This window comes from Schistocerca gregaria, chromosome 6 (genome assembly GCF_023897955.1).
Source record: "Schistocerca gregaria isolate iqSchGreg1 chromosome 6, iqSchGreg1.2, whole genome shotgun sequence".
In the NCBI taxonomy this organism is placed as follows: Eukaryota; Metazoa; Arthropoda; class Insecta; order Orthoptera; family Acrididae; genus Schistocerca; species Schistocerca gregaria.
In genome coordinates this window covers 172,198,759-172,216,114 of record NC_064925.1, presented here as the reverse complement: position 1 = coordinate 172,216,114, position 17,356 = coordinate 172,198,759, and the positions used below count along the sequence as shown (strand labels likewise).

The window sequence follows — 17,356 nt, the reverse complement described above, 5'->3', positions numbered from 1 at the left end:
TCAGGTAAAACACTTTTTCTTTCACCTGGATCTCCGTAATTCGAGATACATGGGACAATTGCAGGAGGCAGTGGCATGGTCAGCGTTGCTGTTGATGTAATAGGGGAGAGGAGGAGGAGAAGGATGAGGATGAGGAGGCAGACAATTGTCCTCATGAGCATCCCCATCACAGACCGGTTACACATTTGGCTGGGTGTTGACAGGACTTGAGTGTGGTTGTAATGATGACACTGGTAGCAACGCATCGGTATTGAAATCTACTGTTTGACTATGATTACTTCATTACCTGCTTTGATCTTTGACCAATGAACCACTATCAAAAGTGCGAAAGTGTGTGTGTGGGCACTACAGAGGCATCCACTTTTTTCATCACCCAGTGGACGGTAGTGACACCCTAATCACAGAGGTAAATCTGTATTCTGCCTCAGTCATACTATGAAGCAGTCTCATGTAAATAACACCACAGGAAGAATACAGTGACTGATGGGCCTAGAGACAAACAGGATAGCCAAGGAGGAGTGAAGCTGCAAGCAGTAGTTGTGCTTCAGAATCAGAAGTGGTCTCCAAAAGCAAAATGCCATTATGTAAACGACAGCAGGATTTCACAGGATCAGCAACAGCATCAACACCTTTCTGAATAATGAACAGATTTACCGTAGCGAAGGACTGACCAGAGGAACCTTGGTACAGTCGGGAGGGTCTTTAAATCATTAGCCTCATTCCATTTACATTTCGTAGCCATTGGCTGAAGATAATTGGCTCATTGCAAAAAAAAAATTCTCATGATTGCCAGTGTCTCCGATGGTGTGCTGTTCACAACTGGAGGACCCCTTCAGAAGTGGGTGCACCCATCTTAGGTGCCTGTTCACACCTCAGGTCCGCCTCCCAAACACCTGACGGACCAATCTGCGAATTGGGAAGGTAGCAGCTCAGGCAATAACCTCTCCCTAGGCCTGACATGTACAGTCGCCCCTCCCTGGACCAGGCATGTACCATGGGGTACGTGTGAACCCTACATGTTACCCCGGGGCTGGGAATTACGCATTACCTAGTCACCAGTTCCACGTAAGACGCACGAGTCTGGCTTCAGGAGCGCATAGGGAAGGGGAAGGGGAAAAACCTCAAATGCCGAAGCTGATTAACGAGAGGGGTAAAAAAGGAACAGTGGAGAGTATTCCGATGACAACTACCGAAAATGCAGAATACATTACCAAAAACAGCCCAGACATGTTGCCCGTGGTAGAGGAAAAAGAACAGCAAGAGGATAGACATGCAGCATGGAAGGGAAAAGATGCTGCAAAGGCTGGGGCCCCATTGTAGACAAGCACAAACCTGTCAACGAGCGGCAAGGAGGGAAAGAGATGCTGTATGCATGCCCACATTTGGGTGCAGACTGTGTCCAGAACAGCAGGTTCGAGGGAGGGATTGGGGGTGGGGGCAGTGTAAGCCCTGCGCTACCTCCTAGGCAGTCACTTTGCCAGAGCACCCAAAGATTGCAACATAATTGCTTGCTAAAATATTGTGCCTGTCAGGCAACATCTTTTTGTTCAACAGTGAACTACTTCATTATCTAACACACTCAAATTTTTCAATAATATTTAGATTTTTGTCAATAATGTAGGTGTTGAGTGTACACTAGTTAGTGACATCTCTAAAGATAAATAAGTTCTGTTACAGATTAGGTGTAATTACTGGTTGAGATTCATAATTTCTCCATTCTTTGAAACACTGCATTTATTCGTAATTCCTCCATTCTTTGAAACACTGCATTTAATGACACCAACACTTTTCCAAATCTTTGACGGACAAAAAGAGAAAGAGAAAGAGAAAGAGAGAGAGAGAGAGAGAGAGAGAGAGAGACTAACATGCACTTTGCACCTGCTTTATAGTAATTTATCTGAAGTTTTCATTTGTAGCATACTCATCATTTGACCATTTGTAGGTCTAGTAACATCTTTCATCAGGAGCATGATAAACTGTTTCTTTATCAGTTTTGTGTGTTTACACTGAGCTGTAAAACAATCTCCTCCAGTCTGTTTTAAAATAAATTAATTCCTTAAAACAATTTAACCATTTTAAATGCTCTCTCTGTAGTGCAACAGAAACTGTTAATCTAAGTGGCTTTGTGGTGGAGTGTAGATTATTCAAAATTACTTTAGGACTGACAAATACATGGAAGTACAGAGGTGGGGCTCACAAGGACAGTATGGCACACATTCAGCCAATCTCAAGCTCCTTAGCAGCAGCAGCAGCAGCAGCAACTGACTGCAGTTGCCAGACCTTAACCGCCACCACGTCACTTCCTGCTTGCACTATGCTGCACTTTCGATCAGCTATTCTTGTGAGATCGTTTATTGTGTGTTGAGGTTTGTTTTAATTTCTTATAGTTGTGGGATTAATATTTTATCTATTGTTACTGTCATTTATCAAGGTGTATACGAGGACAACGAAAAAAATTCCCGGATTTTCCCTGGATTTCCTGGTTAAAATAGACTCTCTCCAGAGTGAAAATACACTTTTTCCATGTTAAGTTACAGTATACTCTTATTCCGCACTGTAAAACTCATCAATCCTTTTAATGTTTATGGTTTTATATACCGGAGTAGAATTTCCTGGCACTTTAGAAAACTAAACTCAGGGGGGAAAAACACGTTTTGAAAGACCTTTTATGTGCAGCAATATGTATGCGGTATATTTTCGTGTTATGAAGGTATAAATTCGAATTCCGTCAAATACCGCATGTCACTTTCAGAAGCATTGAAATTGAGATTGCGATGCGTTTTGTAAGCCAGTCATAGCTCATGTCTTGTGATCTCCCCCGCCGATGACAGCACAGGACACGTGATGTAATCAGCCAATAGCAAGATCACTCTCAAGTAGCGTGAACACACAAATAAGAAAAGTTAATGGTTTAAATTAATATACATAGCATTCACATAAGATTAATAAGCTGGAAGAGAAGCTAAGCTTCCACATATAATGTGGATCTTTTTTGCGCTTGTTACACTTTCAGATACATCACACAAATTTGCCAGTAAAATTTTTAATAACAATGTAAATGTCTGATCTTCTGGGCTCGAAAATCTTCTAAATAGTCGTCCTCAAAGAACTGATTTTAAAATGAAAGTCAAATGCATTGTGATTTAAGAAATTCATCATACGGTCTCTCACATCTTACGTAAAAGCAAGTCTGCTTTGAATGTAACGCTTTTCAAACCACCATTCACAATGTTTTCCCGCGACCTGTTAGAAATAGGTCCATTTCAGCAGTTGGAATAGAGCGCCAGATAACAAGCGTCACGGTGCTTGGGCAGCTACGATGACGCAGGAAGTGCATATATTCGTATGTGTAAAACATTAAAAGGTCTTACATTATGTCATAAAAGAAACAAGACACCAGGAAATACTTCAAGAGCGCTGGAATTTCGTGAACCATACTAAAACACAAAATTCGGCTTAAAAATGCACATTCGTATGTAAATTTTCTTTCAGTACCAGTACTGTATCATTTCATGTTTGGTTCTTTACTATGGCATAATGCCATACATGCACTTGAAATGCAGCAAACAGTTGAAACTAGCCAATAGTGTGAAATTAAACACTTCATTTCAAATAAATTGACTGCCCCAACAGAAAAGATTAATAAAAGCCAAATCTCTTTAGCAAACCAGCAAAAATAACTTCATTGTTCTGTAAGGCGATTAATGTTTGGCTGTCAGAAAGGTGGAAATGAAATCAAACCAATAACATATTTTAGCCTTTCGTAATTACGCGAACATATTTTAATTCATTTGATAGCTCCCAGCCACAAAAATCCGTTCTGATATCATTTAAAGTGACAGCAATAAACAAAGAGGAAACAACAAAAATCACTAAACGCAAACACAGGTCACGTGGAGACGACCCACATCTCCACCACAACTCAGACTGCTCTGTGCATCAGCCGCAGATTTACTAATTTCCGAACCAGGGCAACATTAAGTAGTCGCGCCCAGCCACACTTCTGTAACCAGAAGCGGGAGAAAATACTTCTCATAGGCGACTCAAGTGCGCACGCGCAAGAGCCCGCCCGCAATTGCTCAAACGAATCTAATTTAAACAGTTGTGATGCCACACTCATCAGAGGCAATTTTTTGTTACAAAGCATAGTCTTCCTAAAGCCTTTGATACATTTTGCTGTTGGCAGACACTTGTATGAGCACTGTTTAGTTGTTGTATATGGTGCAATTCCTTTGCAACTTAAGTTTTATTTTCGTTTTTTTTTTCCCCCTCTTGTTCATGTTTTGTTGTTGCAGTATTATTCTGCAGTAGCAGGATACAGTATATCCTTTGTTAGAGTATATGTTCTTACAAGTCAAAATTTAAAAAATTAACAGAAAACTAAAACAATGAAAAATTCCCGGAATTCTAAACAATTCCCAGGTTTTTCCAGATTTTCTCCCGGACGAAAAAATTCCTGGGTTTTCCCAGATCTCCCGGGTCGTATACACCCTGTTTATGTGGTATGAATGAAGTCAGAAGCAAGTTCATTAAATGATAGTTGGTCAAAATGTTCGGCATCACTCTTGTCTGTGGGATTGTACCGCCAGAAGAGTCAAGAGAAATAGTTTGCACAATGCATTCCAATAATATCAACAAATTGTTCTTGATAATGCTCCCTATCATTCTATGATTGTTGAAAGGACACCTACCATGGTAAAGCAAAAGGAGGATGAAAAGTATCAAGGTGGAATGGCTCCACTTGTTTTATTTCCACTCCTTAATCTCTTTTTTCCTTTTCCAGTTGCATTTTCTATTCTACACATAATGCATATATCATGAATACATGAAATTTCTAAATTGTTAGGAATGCTATATTTTACCAAACTTTGTTAGTCAACGCATGGTTTTCCAATCACTGATGGTAGAAGTAAACAACATCTGAGGATTCGACCTTAGGCCTGTTCCAACAGCCAACTGCTGCCTACAACACAGTATGAGGAGTGATCCATTATCGTAGTACATGTGATCAGTATGTTGCCAATCCCTACAGCCATTATTGTCAGTAAATGAACCCTCAGCTTCTTTATTCAAGCTAACCATCATTTGGCTTAACAAGGGCTAAATGGATTCCTAGCAGACCTATCTACCTCAGAAAAAAACTGTGGAAATACCAACAAACTGGGTCCTTCCGCACTGAAGGCAGCAATGATAACCATTCAGCTATGGAGGCAGCCAGAAAATATTTTATTTAAGAAAATTAATTTAAAAAATATTTTAAATTTATGATTCATTAAAACTATGTGCTTTTAAAATTCAAACCCGTTATAAAGTTATTTCAGGACTAATAAACATTACTTGAAAGCCTCATTCTCCACTTTTCGACGAGCATCTTAGTTTTAGAAAAAACTGTGTATTTAAACAGTTATACTTATTCCAGGTAACAATATTTGAGAACACACTAATCTTAAAATGTAATCTTGTCAAAATTCTGTTGTTATAGTTTTATGATCTAATTTTTCTGATTACTGTCCTAGAATAATATGTTGGTTGTTGAACACTCTCACTGGTAATTAGTATTTCCCAAAAATTCTTTGCGGACTTTGGCTATCCCATAGCATACTAAAACTTCCATGACATGCAACAGTAGCTATTATCTGCCATTAGGCTTATTGCTAACCAAGATAATATCACTGCCTAATGCATTTTTATATTTTTACTTTTGCCGACTTATGTTAATACTGAAAAGATAATACATTTTGCCATTATGTAATTTCTGTACTATATGCATCTTTATACAGGCAGTGTACACAAATCCATATAGTTGTCTGCAGAGAGTACTCAACAATTAAGGTTCCAGAGTCAGGCTGTGGCAAGTACTCAACCAGTTCAAATACTATGTTTAGTCAGTCTGCTCCCAGTAGTCAAGATCTATAGTTACTGTGTCAGTCATTACATCTTTCAGTCAGTCAGTGATGATTATTCAATCAGCACACCCACTATGTAATTAGTCAGTCTGCACATCCCATAGTCAACATGTATATTTACCCTGTTATTCACTATTTCATTCAGTTAGGCTCGAGTGAGACTTCAGCTCCATCTTTAAAGTGTTGGCATTATGGCAAAATGAAACAATCACACGAATAGAATCACCTTTATTGCCTGTGTTGGGATCACTTGAAAACACTGCCACCTCACACTTCTTTACAGATTAATGATGTCACTTGACTTCCAGTCACACAGTCATCTGGATCTTCATTATTATTAGAAACATCTGAATAATCATTGTTAAAAACCTATGAAAGCATTTCACATTCATTCATTTCCTATTTTTTCTGAATAGGGTCACCTCTAAAAGCAGGGGGGACTTCAGCGTGAAAATAGTAAATATGTGAAATTTCAAAATACCACCATAATACTAAATACACAAGAAGTACATGAAAGCAATCATGTTTGATGAATTCACTGCAGTGTAAACAACTAAATAGATGAAATCGTTCTAATACACCACAGTAGATGGCATCTACAGACAATGTGTAGAAAACACTAGTTATCTTGAGACCCTTCCATAACAGATGGTAAGCAAAACTCAAGTAAAATCTCAATCTGTCCTCAGAGTTACTTGTCTATGTTCCTACTTTTAAAATTTCGTTAGGCTACTCAGAGCCTATACGAGTTTCTGACCTGTGTTGTTACAGTCATCAAGGTTACAATTCACAGGATTATAGTGTTGTGTTTAAAGAAATAAATGTAGATGGACTATGAAGAAAAATCATGAATGTTGTGTAAAATTGTTTTTAACTCTAAAGCATATAATAATAAGTCAAATGATGAAAACAGATGTCCAACTTGTCACATCCTTTATAACCAAACAGAAGTGATATGGACACCAAACTGAAGGTTATGTTGCCAACAAACTTATAAAAAATTAATACATGAAACATTTTGAAAAAATGTTTGCAGTTTAGGCAACCAGCAAAAAAGCTATTCGAAAAGCCACCTTTGAAGACTTGAAGAAAGCAGTGTCATGCAAAAACATGACAGCATGAAGCAATTAAAAATTGTTATAAGAAATGACCAAATTCGCAAATAATAGCAGAGGCAGTGCAACACTTGAAGCATCTATGTTGGTGACGAGATTAATATCAATGGATTTTTTTCCACCGTCATCCCAAAAAAATATGTATAGGGAGATTCAGCTGAATGATTGGCGAGTGTGGTGCCAGTATAGCAAAATTATATTAAAAATATATTTTCGTAAGTTTTGAATATTAATAAGAAGAGTGTTACCAGCAAATGAGTTCTCATGCAGTTCACCTCAGTAATTCAGTCTTACTCACACAAAAGCACTCTCTCCCACTGTTGCATTGTAATTCTCCACTGTTCCGAACGGATAAGTTTCCTCAGTTTGACTGAGAGGCAAAAGCTTTTTATGTTACAAACAAGAAGAAAATTTTGTAAGAAAATGTAATATCAAGTCAATTCCAAACCTGGGGGACATGAAAGGAGCCTCCTCGAAGAATGTGCTAATTACGCATTTGGGCACAACCTGGACAACAGTACAACTGGCTGACTCTTTCACTCCAGAAGTGTCAAAAGATATGTAATTTGGTGCTGCTTCTTACATGAATAAATAAACAGTTACAAACTTAGCACTCTGTTTCTCATAATGAAACCAAATGGGCGTCGCTAAGTTTTCGCTAGAGTATGCTGTGTCAAGTACATTTAATGCAAATTACCTCACATTAGATACCTCTGACAGAGTTTCAGTTTGGTGCAACCAAAAATATGATGTATACTTAAGATTACACTTACACGATCTGTTTCCCTAAATTTACTAACAAAAAAAATCCTCACGCGTTGAACATTCTGAATTTTGTGACCAAAAGGCAAAAACTTCAGGAGAACTCTGGTTTACCCACAGCAAACTGACTTAAACAGTGGGCATGCCTGGCTCACTGTAACTTTGCGGCCAGATGGTGCTCAATGTATAGACAGTAAGGCCGGGTGATGTAGTGTTATACAGCCAAGATTGCTTTAATTCAGTTCCTATCGGCACCAGTTGGCAGGCTAATGCAAAGAATGCTTGTCGACAAAGGGTAGTTTTTCCTTGGTTTCTTACCACTTGTAGTGGACAGGTGACCATTGGGGACCAGTATAAATAAGAATGAGAAACCTCAAAACTACATGTATCACAACAGTATTATACAATATTTTACATAATTCTGAGCCCAACAAGCAAAATAAAAGTAATGCAACATATAATATCCAATTATAAATATATGTCCCATACTTTCATCAAATGTAGTATTTAGTCTTAGTAGAGGGAGGAGGGGGTGGGGGAGATGGGTAGGGAGCGACACACACACACACACACACACACACACACACACACACACACACACACACACACACACAGAGAGAGAGAGAGAGAGAGAGAGAGAGAGAGAGAGAGAGAGAGAGAGAGAGACTCATAGCACGGAGCTACAGCAATATGCTAACCACAGGTTCAGTAATAGCTGCACCACTAACTAGTCTTGATTTTTTAAAGGGCTGCCCTTCTTTTAATGAAGTATTGTTTGCAGACTCTCAAATGAAGAGTTTGATATTTTTTTTAATACAATGATGAATTGTCATAGTAAATGCACAAATCCACTGTACTCAAGTTCTGCCTTTCATCTGGCAATGTATCCATTGATAAAACATCAAATTAGGAATATTCAAATGAGGATGCAAAATACCAATTCATTTATATACAGCTGTATTCCAATTAGGTCAAAGAAGGTAAAGTTCATTTTAAGTACTGCATATAACTACCTTTCCAGTCAGTCGAGATAGCTCTAGTTCATGTTTCTTCTTAGTGATTGTTAACCGCTTATTCTTCTCCATTTTTTCCATCTCTAGATATTTAATGACATCCTGCATTTCTCGTTTCATACTTTCTGCAACTTCTATATCGCGATGAAGCTTGTGAATTTCCTGCTGTCTTTCCTGTATGGATGACACAGAAAAGAAATTAACAATTATATAATGTAGTTCTTGAAAAGAATTTCATTTTTCTTCCTAAATTATTCTGAAAACTATTAGCAAGTACAAGATATTTTTATGTTAAGTGTTTTACACATAATTTTCAAATCAGTGGATGTTAGTAGCAGAAGAGAGCACTGAGAATAACGTGGTTGGCAATGCGCAGTCAGCAGGGCACACATGGGGAGAGTGGTAGTGATGGCATTATACGCAGGAGCTATAAGACACATACCATTCTAAGCTGAAGTCTATGCTCACATTTTTTGTAAATATTAAGTGGAGCCCCTCCTTGCCCACACTCACATGGTGACATTTACCTCTGCTTTGGTTAGTGTCTGAAAAGAATTCCACTGAAAATGCAAAAAAAGCAGTGATTTATTTTCAACTGGCTAGTTAACCATTTATAAATTTCATAGATGCGTCACGCGTTGCAAATTTTTAGTAAAACCTACATTTCTCTTGTTGCCATGTTAAATTTATTCCTTTGCCAAAATAAAGTACAGTTTACACATTGTCACCTCACTAACATGTTGTGCAATGCAATTGCAAGATAATTCTGAAACTGTGGTTTATTAAGTGAAGAACAGAGGAAAAGTAAGGTCAACAGCTTATTAAACAGCACCTTGTCAGTACAAAAATAAATATGTAATATCTTCACTTATACTGTTCAAACACCCACAGCATTTCTAGTGTCCTCAGTTATCAATGACCCTTTAAAATTATATTCTTCCATAAAAAAAATGTCTATAGTTTGTGGAATACCACAGAGATGCTGAACTTCTGCACACTAAGAATATGACACAATATATACACTATCATTTGTCAAACCATCATTTTGATACCTCAAATCATTTATGAAATAAGAGAAATGTTGCGGATATTTATTACTGGTGCATGCATAATCACTGGTGTGTGCAATCACAGATGAATGTGCTACATCACATCAATTTTCTCGAGATTGGTGACAGATAGATATTCATCCAAGTCTTAAGAAAAATTCAATATGTTAACTAAATTTTATACACAGCAACATATTATGTAATGTGCACTGTAAGCAAAATCATGTCAACCCCACTTTTCATTGTAAAACTTTTTCAAATTTCCTACAGTGTCTTAGTAAAACGCATATCACAATAACTGTGACCAGTAACGAAATGACGAGCACATCATAAAGAAGGCAACATATGTAGCTATAATGAACTCAAGAATGAAATTTTTTTACTGATTATTTTCTGTAAAATCCTTTGAGAAAAATTGCAGTTCATGCACCTCACATCAATTCTGTCACTGCAGTGTATCACATACTGGCCACACACTGCCTGCCTTCCCTCCCAGCAAACAAATGAACTTGTCCAGTACTTCTGATGAAAAATGGTTACTGGGCATTGGCCACCATATTCTGTACGGTCTTGCGTGGCGGAGTACCACCCCACACCCCCACCCCTGTTCACATGCAAATGGAATGGTAAATCGACAAACTAATAAAACTGTGAATAATCCTCATACCTACACTGTTAACTAGTTTATATGAATTTTAATCTTGGTATAACAGGGTGCAAATTCTGAGACACAAATAAGAATGTGGGGTAAAAATTTATCTCCATTAAAATAAAGGTTCTGGAGTAATATACAGTAACAAATAAGCTTAAGGCAACATTCATTACAAAGTATTGTTAATTTCCACACTATGACAAAGCCAATGATAATTTTATGGTCAGTTCATTTCATTATATCATTGTTGTGATCTATCAAAACATGAGATCTTATTTTTCTTTTTTATTCAGTTAAAGTGTTTCTAACAACATTATGAACCACATATTAAAAATTAAGAAAATCAAAAGAAAGAAGGATTGTTTAGCACAGTGTAAGAAATGTACGCATATCAATAAAAGATAAAGCTAACAATTACAAATAAAAATAGTTCATGAACTAAAACAAAATGAAGATATCATAAATTAATTTCAAATTTGATAAAATTCTGGATATTTAAATATTTTCAAACCTAACTGTTACAGCAACCTCGACACATTTTTCCGATGCTGTTCGCGCATTCATTTCAAACAAACACAGTATTTGAAGGGACTTTTTCCTTTTTCTTTTTTAACTGCAAAGAAGGCATCATCCACTTTATTGAGATTGATTCTGACTGCATTGCTGATCCTGGAATATTGCACCCAAAACATGTCAAAATCTGTTCCACAAAGCTCTTTGGGTAAAATTGTTTTTAGGAGTCTCATTTCTCCTACAACTAGCCCAACCACCAATGACTTAAGAAAACTGCTTTTGCTGGTTGTGTCGCCCTTCTCCTAATACAAGACATAGCTGTTTATCCATTTTGTTTTGTTTTAGGGTGCAAAAAACAACTGGGGTCATATGCGCCCAAGTCAAAACCATTACACGAACACAGAGAGGAGTTAAACGACTACACATCAGTCCCAAGGGACAGAATAGGAGACACGTGGCACGTGGAAAGAGCGCTCAAAAAAGCATCATACAGAAATGCAGGTCCAAAACTAAAAATTAAAAGGTCATCGCCAGATAAAAAGTGAAACACAGTCGACAGATTGCGTATCCATCGCTAAAACAGCTGATAAATCAGACAGCAAACCCAGGATGGAACATGAATTGTTAAAAAATGGCATTCCAGCAGGAAGTGACGGACTGTTAAAATTTCGGCACAATGCGTAATAAGTGGTGGGGTACCGCCACTTAGCAAATGACGATGGATAAAAAGCAGTGCCCAATATGCAGCAGAGTTAAAATGACCTCCTCCCAGCAGGAGGGCTGAGAGGTGGTCATCCAAGTTGTTGGGAGAGGCTTAATAAGCCAAAGCTTATTCCCGTGAAGGGAGGACCAGTGGCGATGCCAAAGGAACACCATCACCTGAGACGGCAACACAGATCATTGGAGGGAATATAGGTACTCGCAGGCTGAGATACGAGGACTGCAGCCTCGGCCGCATTAGCAGCCTTGTTTCCTGGTAGACTGACATGACCAGGGACCCACAGAAACATGACATTGGCTCCACGAAGAGTGAGCAAGTGAAAGTTTTCCTGGGCATGCTGCAGTAAGGGATGAGCAGTGTACGCACTCAGACTTTCAAGGGAACTGAGGGAGTCTGAGCAGAGGACACAATTTAAGAGGCTGTGTCAAAAAGCTTGGCTGTAAATACTGAGGAGTGTGCCAGAAGCCAATATCGAAAGACATGGGTGCCAATAACGGAGGCACAGCTGACCCCATGGTCAGTCAGACAGCCATCAGTGTATGCAAAGGCACTATCGTGAAAGTTCCATGCGAAGGTCGTGAAACTGGAAGCAACTGACCAACGATGGAGTAGTGACCTCAGAAAGCGAATGAAGGCCAAGGTTAACATGGGCCGCTTCACGAAGCCAAGGTGGTGAAGGGTTCACACCCACCGGGAAAGTTGCAGGTAGTGTGAAGTTAAGCCACCGTAGCAAGTGGCGAAAGTGGACTCCAGGAGGTAACAGAGTAGAGGGACGAGCCCCATACTGAAGATCAAACAAATCATCCAAGAAGGAGGCATAGGAGGGGTGGCCACGCATGGCAGACAAACGCCATGCATACCTGTTGAGGAGAAAGTCACAGTGGTAAGACAGTGGCAGTTCAGCAGCTTCAGCATACACACACTCGACCAGGCTGGTGTAAAAGGTGCCCATGGCCAAACGGATGCCATGATGGTAGATAGTGTCGAGACGGCCTAAGAGGGACGGGCGTGCAGATGCATAAACAAAGCGTCCATAGTCGAGTTTTGAAGGGACAAGGGACCAGTACAAACGGAGAAGGGTGGTTGGATCGGCACTACAGGGAGTACCATTGAGGGCACGTAGGAGACTGAGGGATCGCGTGCAGTGGGCTGCCAAGTGAGACATGGGAGGACCAAGAGATTTTCCTATTGAGCATGAGCAACAAAAATTTCGTAGTTTCAACAAATGGAAGGGCAACAGGCCTAAGATGTAGAGATGGTGGGAGAAACCCCATTTGGCCACCAGAAATTCATAGACTGTTTTGTCATGAGTTTACTCCAGGAGTAAAGACAATCAAGACAGTGCTGAAGACGCCACTCAGTGAGACAGGTCCGTGGAGAACTGCAACAGATGGCAAAATCATCCACAAAAAGAGAGCCGAAGACAAGCCATTGTAGGGTTAATGGTGATAGCAAAGAGGACGACACTAAGGACAGAACCCTGAGGCACACCATACTCCTGGATAAAGGTGTCTGACAAGCGGAGGCCACACACGCCTTGAAAACTCAGTTTTGTAAAAATGCCTAAAGAAAATGGTGCAGGTGCCCACGGAAGCCTCAGATGTAAAGAGTATGGAGGATACCAGTTCTCCAGCAGGTGTCCTAGGGCTTCTCCAAATCAAAAAACAAAGCCACCGTCTGGAATTTCCGCAAAAAACCATTCATGACATGGGTGGACAAAGTAACGAGATGGTCAACTGTAGAAAGCTGCACTCCAAATCCACACTGTGCTTCCATTAGTAAATGCCGAGAATCGAGCCACCACTCCAGCCGGGCACAAATCGTTCAACCATCTTGCAAACGCAGCTGGTTTTAGAGATGGGGCAGTAGCTATAAGGAAGATTTTTGTCCTTACTGGGCTTAGGTATGGGTATGACGGTGGCTTCATGCTGGCGTCCAGGAAATGTGCCCTCTGCTCAGATGCAGTTGTATGTGTTAAGCAGGAAGTGCTTGCCAGCAAGAGAAAGGTGCTGGAACATCTGAATCTGGATAGCATCTGGCCCTGGGGCAGAGGATCAGGACGAACTGAGAGCATGATCGAGCTCTCTCAGAGTAAAGATGGCACTGTAGCACTCACGTTTCGGAGAAGGGAAGGGTATCACCCGAGCCGCCTCCACTTGTTTCCGATAGAGGAAGGCAGGGTGATGGTGCGAAAAGCTTGAAACTTCTGCAAAATGACAGCCCAAGGTGTTGGGGATAGCACTAGGGTCTACAATGACATTGTTGAAGACTGTCAAGCTGGAAACTGGAGAATGGATCTCGGTTCCAGAGAGCCGTCGGAGGATGGTCAACACAACAGAGAAAGGTGTGGAACTGTTAAAAGAACTAGTGAATGAAATCCAGCTAGCTTTTTTGATATCCCAAGGATGTGACAACACTTTGCACACATCTGTTTATAATGAATGCAGTTTGCCAGCATAGGGTGGTGGTTAAGAACGCGAAGAGCACATCTACATGCACAAATTGCATCACGGCATGCCTCAGTCCACCAAGAGGCTGGGACACGACGTGGTAGAGAGGAAGTGCAGGGGATGGAATGTTCTGCAGCAGAAGGATAAAGTTTGCGAGATATTCGACCTGGTCATCTCAACTGGGGAATCTTGTTCTTCGATGGTCATCAGGGAGGAGTAAAGCTGCCAGTCAGCCCTAGAAACCTGCCATTTAGGTGCGCAGGCGAATGGGGGAGGAGTCAGCAAACGGACAGCACACAGGAAACGGATGCTCGAGTAGGTATCAGAAAGAATGAACCACTCAACACGATGGGCAAGCTGGGCAGTGCAGAAAGATAGTTCCAAATGGGAATAGGTGTGCGAGGAGCCAGAATGGAAAACGGATGCTTCAGTGTTAAAGCAGAAGTCAAGTTGGAGAAGGAGGTCAGCCAACAGGGCACCTCTCTGACAGGCACTGTAAGAAGCCCAAAGAGGGGGATGTACATTAAAGTACCAAGTAGCAAAAATGGTGGAGGCAGCTGCCAAACAAGTTGAAGGAAGTCTGCCCTGGTACAGCCAATGATGGAGGGACATAAATAGTACAGAGAGAAAGAGTCAGGTGGGGAGGGAAAAGGCGAACTGCCACAGCTTGAAGTTTGGTAGTCAGCCAGATGAGCTGACAACAAATGTCATCCTGTATGAGCAGCATGATGCCCCCATGAGAGGGAATGCCGACCTCAGGGGGTAGGTCAAAACAAATCCATAAGAAATGTGAAATCTCAAAGCGGTCATGAAGGTGCAATTTCATTTCCTGAAAGCAGAGTACAAGAGGATGCTGCGACGCTAAAAGCAGCCGTAAACTGTCGTCATGGGACCAAAGGCCACGAACTTTCTATCGGAGGAGAGTAATTATGAGGAAGAGACATAGGAGTGTCACCTCGGCGCCTGCTGAGTGACAGCTGGGGAAGAGGCACTACTACAGGGCACAGAAGTAGGAGGATCCTGCTCCATGGGGTACACAGAAGCATCAGCTTGCTTGTGTGGTCGGTCTGTGGAGTCCAGTGCTGAGAAGTGGTTGTTGGTGCGCACAGGCGACACAGAGGCTGGCCGGGCTAAGGTATCACATGCCAACACCATCAAAGAGGATCTTCAAGGTAGCAAAGGAGAGGACCATTTGCATTTGGAGGACTTCTTCAAGCCTTTCCGGTTAGATGAAGACTTGTGTGTCGTTTGGCTGGAGAGACTGAGGAAGTCTTCACGAGAGTACTCCTTCTGCCCTTTCCAGCCTACCTGTTGCGTAGCTGGTTGTTTTGTTCTTTGAGGCAGGGGTTTGATAGCCTGTTGCACAGCTGGACAGGGGGGATGGCGATGCTACCTTGACACTGGGTGACTTCACAACGTCAGAGCCGAATTGGAGGTCGCATGTCTGCGTGGTCTTGTTCTTCATGTAGCGAGGGCTGACTAGAACAGAACTATAGGTACCAAATGGGAGAACATATGGTTTGCGACTAGCCATGTAACCTGCGAGCAACTGGATAAGGCATCTTTTCCTTTACCCGGCTCTCTTTAACAACCCGCTCGTCTAGATACATGGGACAATCGCGAGATGAGGCAGCATGACCACCATTGCAATTGATACAGTGGGGAGAAGGTGGACAATCGCCCTGGTGCGCAACTCTACCACAGGTGACATGTGGCTGGGTGTCTACAAGAAGTTCTAGTGTGGTTAAAAGATTGGTAGCAGCACATCGGGTTCGGAATGTATGGCCGGACGGTGATAATTTCATAGCCTGCTTTGAGCTTCGACAGAAGCACCACTCTATCGTAGGTGACGAAGAGAGGAGGAAACTACCTTTTTCGTTACACAATGAACACCAATGACATCCTGATCAGAGAGGTAAAATTGTATTTTAGCCTTAGTTAGACTGTCGAGCAGCCTGGTGTAAATTACACCACGGGAAGAATTCAAAGTTCTGTGGGATTTGACATGAACAGGATAATCGTGAGGAAGCAAGGCAGCAAGCAGCTGTGCTTGAGAATCAGGAGTGGTCTCCAAAAGCAATGAGCCATTCTTTAAACGAGAGTAGGGTTTCACAGAGCCAGCAACTGCATCTACAACTTTCCGAATGATAAACGGATTAACCATGGCGAAGGACTGACCATCTCCAGTGCATGAGACCACAAGGAACCGTGGTGCAGCGGGAAGGGTTGTTGAATCATTAGCCTCAGTGCGTTTTTGTTTTGTAGAAGTGGAGTGGGAAGATGATAGACCCATTGTGGGGAAATCCCCCATGATTGCCAGCATCTCCGATGGCCCGCTCCTTCCAACTGGGGGGGGGGGGGGGGGGGGGGCCCTTTCACAAGGGGGCGCACTGCGTTAGGTGATTGCTCACACCTCAAGTCACCCCTCCCAAACACCTGACGGAGGGATCAATTAGCAGTCTGAGAAGGTTACAGCTCAGGCAATCACCCCTCCTTGGGCCTGGCCTGTACCAGGGGGTACATGCAAACCCTACCTGGTGACCCGGGGCTGGGAATTACACGTTACTCAGTCACTTGTGATGAGTCAGACACGTGGGCCGGCCTTCAGGAGAGAAAGAAAAACACCAACAACACAGGATCCTCAAACGCCGAAGAGGAGGAACAAGAGGACAAGGGAAACAAAGAAATTAAAAGGGAGCAAAAAACAAGGGTGAGACTGTTCGTACCTCAGCGACAGAATGCAGAACATTCCCAAGAATACCCCAGAAGTGTTCCCCAGGGGAGGAGAAAAATGAATAGCGAAGAGGATAGACATGCAGCGTGGAAGGGAAAAAAAATGCTACAAAGGCTGGGGCCCCGTGGTAACCAAGCAGGAAGCCACCAAAGAGTGGGAAGCCCTCTGGCGGTGCCGTTTATCCATGAAGCATCTAAATGCTCATACATATATCACATAGGCCAGCACCTGGTTTTTAGTACCATGGTATTATTGTGGCATAGTAAATCAAATACATTGACTCCCCATTTGCTATCATTGCAGAAAAGTGCTATGTTCTATTTCTTACCTCCTACTTCACGTTTCTCACCCATCGCTGACAATATATAATGGAACGTATGACTTCTTTTTTTTGTTTCCTTGTAAGAATGCAGATTAAGAAACTTATTTGTCCTTGGTTTG

The 17,356-nt window shown here is 41.4% G+C and overlaps 1 protein-coding gene across 1 annotated transcript in view; it reads right to left on the bottom strand.

Annotated features, from left to right (window-relative positions):
- LOC126278403 (protein Spindly-like) overlaps positions 1-17,356 on the bottom strand; it is a 119,248-nt gene that overhangs the window by 78,129 nt on the left and 23,763 nt on the right. Inside the window, exon 2 of the mRNA XM_049978505.1 lies at positions 8,797-8,970. Within this exon, the coding sequence (XP_049834462.1) occupies positions 8,797-8,970 (174 nt within the window). The remainder of the gene's footprint in view (positions 1-8,796; positions 8,971-17,356) is intronic.